Source organism: Pygocentrus nattereri, chromosome 23 (genome assembly GCF_015220715.1).
Source record: "Pygocentrus nattereri isolate fPygNat1 chromosome 23, fPygNat1.pri, whole genome shotgun sequence".
NCBI lineage: Eukaryota > Metazoa > Chordata > Actinopteri > Characiformes > Serrasalmidae > Pygocentrus > Pygocentrus nattereri.
The window spans coordinates 33966821-33974202 of record NC_051233.1 but is presented as its reverse complement, the minus strand read 5'-3'; the positions used below and the strand labels follow the sequence as shown (position 1 = coordinate 33974202).

The 7382-nt window shown below is 45.0% G+C and overlaps 2 protein-coding genes across 2 annotated transcripts in view; one reads left to right on the top strand and one right to left on the bottom strand.

Annotated features, from left to right (window-relative positions):
- The window catches only part of LOC108442041 (tripartite motif-containing protein 16-like), a 9405-nt gene extending 7323 nt beyond the window's left edge, over positions 1–2082 (bottom strand). Inside the window, exons 1-3 of the mRNA XM_017721873.2 lie at positions 1891–2082; positions 842–1758; positions 433–528 (exon numbers count right to left, since the gene is read on the bottom strand). Coding sequence (XP_017577362.1) covers positions 433–528; positions 842–1426 — 681 coding nt within the window. The 5' untranslated portion in view covers positions 1427–1758; positions 1891–2082. The remainder of the gene's footprint in view (positions 1–432; positions 529–841; positions 1759–1890) is intronic.
- Positions 2083–2811: 729 nt separating this feature from the next.
- Positions 2812–6944, top strand: rpl36a (ribosomal protein L36A). Its single transcript, XM_017721875.2, has 5 exons — positions 2812–2928; positions 3374–3479; positions 3576–3643; positions 5118–5240; positions 6864–6944. The coding sequence occupies exons 1-5, from the start codon at positions 2926–2928 to the stop codon at positions 6882–6884; spliced, it is 321 nt and encodes a 106-aa protein (XP_017577364.1). The 5' UTR covers positions 2812–2925; the 3' UTR covers positions 6885–6944.
- The last annotated feature ends 438 nt before the right edge of the window (positions 6945–7382 follow it).

The following is a 7382-nucleotide window of genomic DNA, read 5'->3' as shown; positions in this document are numbered from 1 at the left end:
CACCGTTTCCTAGGCAACTGTCAAAATTGATAATGACCGTGTTATCGGTGGGCATATAAATACACCGACTGTTACCTAAAAACATGGATGAACAAAATGACCCATGCTTTGAAAACTTTTGGTCATTTTAAAAGATATTAGTGTCAGAAATCAGACAGGCAGGTGTGGTTTGATCATTTAGGCATGGAGGTAACTCAATGTTAATTGATGGGGTAAAGATTTCCATTATTGTTAGCTACTTTAGCCTCATAGCTCCAGTGCAAATAGAAGCTTCAGACACCAAACATGTCTTGGCTGATCAGCTGTATTTGGGATGAGGAGGAGAAACTGTGGGAATCTGATTTCAAAGTGTCCAACCCGGCGTTCCTTACTGTCTGACTGGAGGAGAGACTGACTGAGGACCGAAAAATCAAATCTCTGCTCAGTTCTCACCTTAAGAGTCTTCACAGCCTGTTTCAGCTCCTGCTGCTCCTTCTGTTTCTCCTGGATTCTCTGCTGGAATTTACTCTGCATCTCCTTCAGCTGATTCTATCAACAGACATATTTAGTTTATGACTTATGATCTACAAAGATTTGTTTTAACAGCAGCTGAAACGGTAAAATCCACTCTGTTCTGCAGAGCTTTCACAGCGTCGTGTGAGCACTGTAAGGCTGAAGAGGTGTCGGCTGGTCATATGATCACTGACCGGTCTGACCTGCTTACTGAACATTTCCTACAACATCTACAACAAAATCCAGTGAATAAAAGAACTGAAACTGTTTAATAATCTGACGATTAATGAGTCACTAGATTATAAATATAATGATCATGATTTGATCCCTAAAGGTTTCTAGTTCTCACCTGTTTCTCGGTTCTTTCCGTTGCAGCCGAGACTGTATTGTGACCTTTGTGTTCATCAACCATACACAAATAGCAGATGCAGCTTCGGTCAGTACGACAGTAGATCTCGATCAGTTTGTCGTGCTGAGAGCAGATCTTCTCCTGTAGCTGTGAGGAGGCTTTGACCAGCTTGTGCTTCTTCAATGCAGGAACTTCACAGTGAGGTTGAAGATGAGTTTCACAAAAGGAGGCCAGACACGTCAGACAGGACTTGATGGCTTTGAGTTTTCTCCCAGTGCAGAAATCACACTCCACATCTCCAGGTCCAGCGTAACGGGGAGCAGGAGGAGCAGCCCGGAGTTCTGTCTTCTTCAGTTTCTCCACCACTTCAGCCAGCATGTTGTTTCTGCTTAGAACAGGCCTTGGAGTGAAGGTCTGTCTGCACTGGGGGCAGCTGTAGACCCCCCTCTGATCCTCCTGATCCCAGCAGCCATTAATACACACCTTACAGAAACTGTGTCCACAGTTGATGGTCACTGGATCCTTCAGCAGATCCAGACAGACTGGACAGCTGAACTGGTCGTGATCTACTGAAATACTGGCCATTGTCCTGCACGTCTAGACGGAGAGGGAGCAGCTCTCTGAGATAAGTTTCGTTTTCCCTGAACTGAGTAGGAGGGACTTCCTGGTCCCTTAGGGTCATAGAGAGGGGGCGGAGAAAGAGAGAGGGAGAAAAGGGAGGAAGAAAGAGACAGAACTGTTTGTTGGAGTTAAAAGTCAGGAACCAACGTTTAGAGTAATAGATAAAATAACCTCCAGCCTGTAAGAGAGCTGCAGTCTCTGTGAGGACCTTCACTTCTCTGCTTCATTACTGCAGACCTACAGCTGAGAAACAAAACCACCACCAACCCAGACCTTCTGCTGTGCTCTCCACTGACCTGAATCAGAGAAGAGCAATGCTGGATTTGAACATCACACATTATATTAATTTGATCTGTAAAACAAAGACTGACACTGAGGAGCAGTGAGGCAGGTGGAGATGAAGATGCAGTCCAATTTATTAGACACACCTTCCTGGTTGGTAAGTGTCCAGTTTGAGACTTTAGGTCATCCTTTGCTTTGCACACTTCAAGTTGTTCATCATCTGGTCTTTCATGAGCACTAGATTCTGCCAGCAGGACCTGTGAGACACCTACAAAACAAAATGATTTCATTTCATTTCATTTTCAATTCTGGCAGGATATTTGTGCAGATGTTTGGAGAAAGAAATGGCAGAAAGAGGTTTCATTTACATTTTGTTGTTTTCATTTTCATTTCCTTTTTGGCCGGATTGGCCTCCCGTACGGTCTGAGGTAAATGTCCGTTGGTCGCTGAATTTGAACTTGCAGCGGTTCTGTGTTGCTCCACGGCTCTGGACCGGATCACTCCACTAAACCCGACCCTTAAGGATCGTTACCGAAGTCTGAGGTTATTATGTTTTCAGTTATCATATTATTTTATTATAATGTGCTTTCTTAATGCTGCACAGCTTTCCCAGTTTAAGAAGGGGGCAGTCGTGGGCTGGAGGTTAGGGATCTGGCCCTGTGACCGGAAGGTTGCCGGTTCGATCCCCAGGGCCGACAGTCCATGACTGAGGTGTCCTTAAGCAAGACACCTAACCCCCAACTGCTCCCCGGGCGCCGTGGATAGGGCTGCCCACCGCTCCGGGCAAGTGTGCTCACTGCCCCCTAGTGTGTGTGTGTGTATTCACTAGTGTGTATGTGGTGTTTCACTTCACGGATGGGTTAAATGCGGAGGTGGAATTTCCCTGGATGTGGGATCAAAAATGTATCTCATAATGTAAAAGTATTTTGGACAATTCAGTTTATTTTTGCATTTATTTTTAAATTAATTTGTTTTAATTTATTTATTTTTCCAGTCTAAGCTAATACTTTATAATGTGATGTATAATCATTATTTCTACTTTGGTCATTCGAGACTGTCTTCAGTTGTCGTTCCTGGGTTTGACCGCCGGTTGGCAGCACCGCCGAGCTGTGCCTCTCCGGGCACTAAACCCCCGCGCTGCGCATGCGCGGCCTCTTCGCTCCTGCGCTACGAGGGCAGCCATGGTATGTACAACTCAGGAGAACATTTTCATCCGAAAATCCCATTTAATCCTCTAAATGTGACCCGTCTCCTTCCCATCAACCTCTTAAATGCGAATCTGCAACACCTCAGCTTTGATGTTGGCGCATTATTTATTCGATTTGCTGTTTAAAATGACGATTAATTTCATATTCGCCGGTACCAGAAGAGTTAGCTCGACAGGCCGCTTTCCGTGTGGTGAATGTGCGGGAACGCCAGAAGAACCAGGTGTTTTCTAGGGTTTCACGTGTAAAGCGATCAGAGACGAGTGTCCGCGGCCGTTTTTAAGGTGTTTAGTGCTGTAAAATCTGCTGTTTGACTCGTTTAGTTATGCTATGCTAACGTCGGCCTGTTAGCTGCTAATGCGTGGCGCCGAGTGAAGTGTAGCCCAATATCAACACAGCGGCTTGTTGTTTGGTGTTTTTCCAGGTGAACGTGCCGAAAACCCGCAGGACTTACTGCAAAAAGTGCAAGAAGCACCAGCCTCACAAAGTCACCCAGTACAAGAAGGGCAAGGACTCACTCTACGCCCAGGGTAAGCTCGCGAGGACAGGGGGGAGCCGCATGTGCACGGCCCGTGTGCTGGAAGCCGGAGGTGTGTGAAGTTGAACTCTCTGCATGTTTGTTTCAGGTAAGAGGCGATATGACCGAAAGCAGAGCGGCTACGGTGGACAGACAAAGCCTATTTTCAGGAAAAAGGTAGGAATGTGGTGAGAGCATGGTTTTGTGTAGACCAAGGATGCCCAGTCCTAGTCCTGGAAATCTACCACCCTGGAGATTCCAGGTCCAGCACACTTGGCTCTGGGGTTCAGATACTTCAGAATTAGCTGGATCAGTGTGTTGGATTAGCCGGTGCCAGACTCCACCGGGTGGTACTTCTCCACTGTTAAGTTTGGGCACCCCCGATCTAAACGGTCACTTCTGGATTTGGGGCTACTTTGGGAAATTGAGTGAACTTCCGTGTAATAAACCACGAAGATGTAGACAACGTAGTTCAGAGAGGTTTGGTGTGGAACGCTTCAATCGAGAGAAAGTGGCCACGTAGGATTGTTCAGTGGTGGTGATGGGAATCGGGCGTCTGAAGGGTTCGTCAATAAAAGGTACATCACAAAAAGACGCGACTGGTTATTAAATGGTTATAAACACGCTGTCTAATATCTGGTATTGCTTCATGGTAGTTTAGGATTTTTATTCCCCTCTAAAATGTGTAGTTTTAAGTCCATTTGTGTCGGAGAGGTACATGAAGGGTCTTGTAAGGCAAAATAGTTCCTAAAGATTTTTTTCCCTAAAATGTCCAATTTTACCTTCATCATTCCATAAAACCACACATGCAGGTTCACTGGTTGTTTTGTATAGTAAATAAAATGCTTTACAGTAAATGTTGCTTCCTGGCTCCTGTCACCACCACTGGAAAGAAATTAGTTGGTCATTTTCTCTACAGTGAACAGTTTTATGCCAAACCGGTCTGAATCACTTTGTTCATGTTTCACTTGTGATAAAAGTAACAGAAAAAAATGTTTAAACCTTCTATAAGAGTGGATGATGGACCACTTTTGGGTAAAAAGAAATGCGTTTTTGATTTTCTTCTGCTGAACCAGAGCGCGTTTGTCTGGATTGGCTTCTTTAGTTTTGCACGTCTGTTACGAGGCTGACGGGTAACGCAGGGCTGTCCTCCACTCTTCCTTTGTGATGCTTCGTGATGCGTTTTCTGCTATAATACCTTGCAGTTCAACTGCAACATTGAAGAAGCCAACCTGTTTTTGTGGAACTACGTTTTGGGTAAATGGGGGAAAAAGGTTTACTTTGAACATTTGCTTTAAAATAGTTGTCCATCCAAAGTCCTTTGCCCAAGAAGATTTAGGATGTTGTGGGTTTCGTTATTCTTAGCTGCGTTAGTGTCGTAGATCCCGGGCAAAAGGACTGTTCACCCGAGAGAACCCAGGATTCCTGTAAGGAAAGTCTGATTTGGTTCTGTGTGTTATGAAGTGCCTTTTCAGAGCAGCCGGTCTCGGAACGCCGTGTATGCATAAAAACTAGTAATAATAACACAAACTGCCAGGCGACAGGGACGCCGGTGTACCTGAGACTCAGCATAGATGAGACTCTGTTTAATTTTTCCATTTCTCGCTGTGGTGTTGGTGTTGATGGAAAGAGGTTTGTCATCTCGCTGTAGGCTAAAACCACAAAGAAGATCGTGCTGAGGCTGGAGTGCGTGGAGCCAAACTGCCGCTCCAAGAGGATGCTGGCCATCAAGAGGTGCAAGCACTTCGAGTTGGGTGGAGACAAGAAGAGAAAGGTAAGATTTTTCCATCCACTCGTTATAAACTGCCCATGCAGCTTAAATCTATAACTCCCTGGCAAACCAGACAAAAATGAAGGGATATTTTAGTGGACAGTGGAAACGGTCAGTGGTGGCTTCCAATAGAGTGGTGTATGGGGGGCGGGGGGGGTTGAGGGGGTTGTCATGTAAATGCTGACCAGCAAAGTTACTGGATTTTATGAATCTTCGTGTCAACTGGTGGTCAAAGTTGGGGGCGATATAAATTTAGCCAGTGTGTCTTTCGTTTTAACCTTCTTACTCGGACTAGACTTGATCTGTGGCTTATTTAAATCCCAAAGTTTTTTGTGGTTCTAACTTACTGGGTTCTACAGATCGTTTTGTGGTGCATCACCGCACGCATCATGTTCCCGGATTCGGGTGTAGTAGAAGTGGTTTTAGGTTAAGTTTTCAGAAAGAAAGCTTCCTAAGGACACTGCCTTGTTACCTTGTACAGAGCACTGTTTTTGCCTGTTTTGCAGGGTTTTAACTCATTTCTAAAACGACCAATGGGTTTATTGAACTGAGGCCTGAAGTATTTTATGGACCTTTTGAAAAAATCTGCAGTTTTTATTTTGGCCACAAGGTGGTTCTGATGGCCATCTCCATCTCCAGTCTGATGTACGCTGGGCTTCCGTTCATGAAAAAGCTGTAAAATGCTCAACGTTGTGTTTCCAATGCTGGTGGGCTGCAAACCAAAATACTGAGTCTATTTTAGCTGTGCAATATTGACAGTTGATCTCTAAACTAGTTATGGGATTTTAATTGCCTTGGGCTGCAATTTTGGGGCATTTTTCACCAGCGAAGACGTCTAAAGTCTGAAGTCTGTATCCCAAGCGCTCTTGGAGTTTAGTGCGCGTGCTGCCTGTTGCAGCAGCTCCCGTTCGTGTTATTTCGTTTGTCTGCATTTCCCCCTGGGATCAATAAAGGAATCTGAATCTAGAAGAGTGCAGAAAGTTTTCATGGTTCACCTTGCAGGCTTAAATGGCGCATGTGATGTGTGTGATTGGCCTTTTAGATGGGGCAGTCATTCCTTACCACACCCAGGAGTGTGATGTCAGCCGACTCGGACCAGCTGTGTGTCCGTACGCCGTTTTAAAACGTTTAGATTGCGGTTAAGTTGCGACTGCGGACTCTCCGTTGTGAAAGTGAGGGCACGGTTGCTGGCACGGTGCCGATATCGGTCACGCCTGCTGTTTAGTTCCCAGAAGTATAAAATTTCTGCGCTTGGAATATTTTTACATTTTCTCCAGTGACGCTCTTGAATATCTCCGTTTATATACGTGTATGTAGGTCAAAGTTCAGTTCGGCTAAGTGCTCAAACAATTCCCTCATCGTTCCAGTGCCGGCAAGCCGTTTTAAAGCGACGCTTCAGAACCACGCGACATGTACTGCTCAGTGCTCAGTTCAGGCATGTGGACCTTCCAGGTGATTGCCATTCAGAGCGTTGGTGTGAGTGGAATATCGAAATGGCGTTTCTAGACTTTCAGTGTTGGAGCGCTTCGCCCTGCGTTGTTTTATGTAGGAGATTTGACGTCTTTAGCGTTTAGCCAGTGATCAGCCGTAATGCCTGTTAATTTCTCTCATTTCTCTGTGTTGCAGGGCCAGGTCATCCAGTTCTAATCTGGGCGGTGGATTTTTTGTGGTGTACCATCAGCCAATAAAAGCTGTATACGTAAAACAGACTGACTGCTGCATTTATTTACAACTGAATTGATCAGGTTTGTATGAGCCAAGCTGTGCACTCAAGTTTTACCCAGGGAAGCACAATATGACTAAAATTATGCCGTTTGTCATTTAGATGCCTGTGTAATCCTTTAGAGATGATTTTAGAACTTTTACATATCTACTGATGCAAAAACAAGAAATATGGGATCTTTGACAGTTTCAATACTGATGTGTCCCTAGATTTCGCTTCAGTGCTGAAGATTCTAGCCAAGCAAGATTTATACGGTGATTTGAATACAAAATAAAACGAATGGTTAGTCACTAGATAAGGTGATCATTGGAGCTGCGCAATACAGATGCAGTGTCATATGGATTATAGTGCAGTACAGTTAGGAAAATGTGTAAAGCTCTTGGTGACACTGATGGCCTGCACCCCCCCCCCCCCCCCCCCTT

What these genes read in the sequence shown, in the direction of transcription:
- rpl36a (XM_017721875.2), top strand. An exon ending in GGACTCACTCTACGCCCAGG is followed by an intron (nt 3,480 to 3,575) that starts GTAAGCTCGCGA and finishes TGTTTGTTTCAG; the next exon opens with GTAAGAGGCGATATGACCGA. An exon ending in GTGGAGACAAGAAGAGAAAG is followed by an intron (nt 5,241 to 6,863) that starts GTAAGATTTTTC and finishes TCTGTGTTGCAG; the next exon opens with GGCCAGGTCATCCAGTTCTA.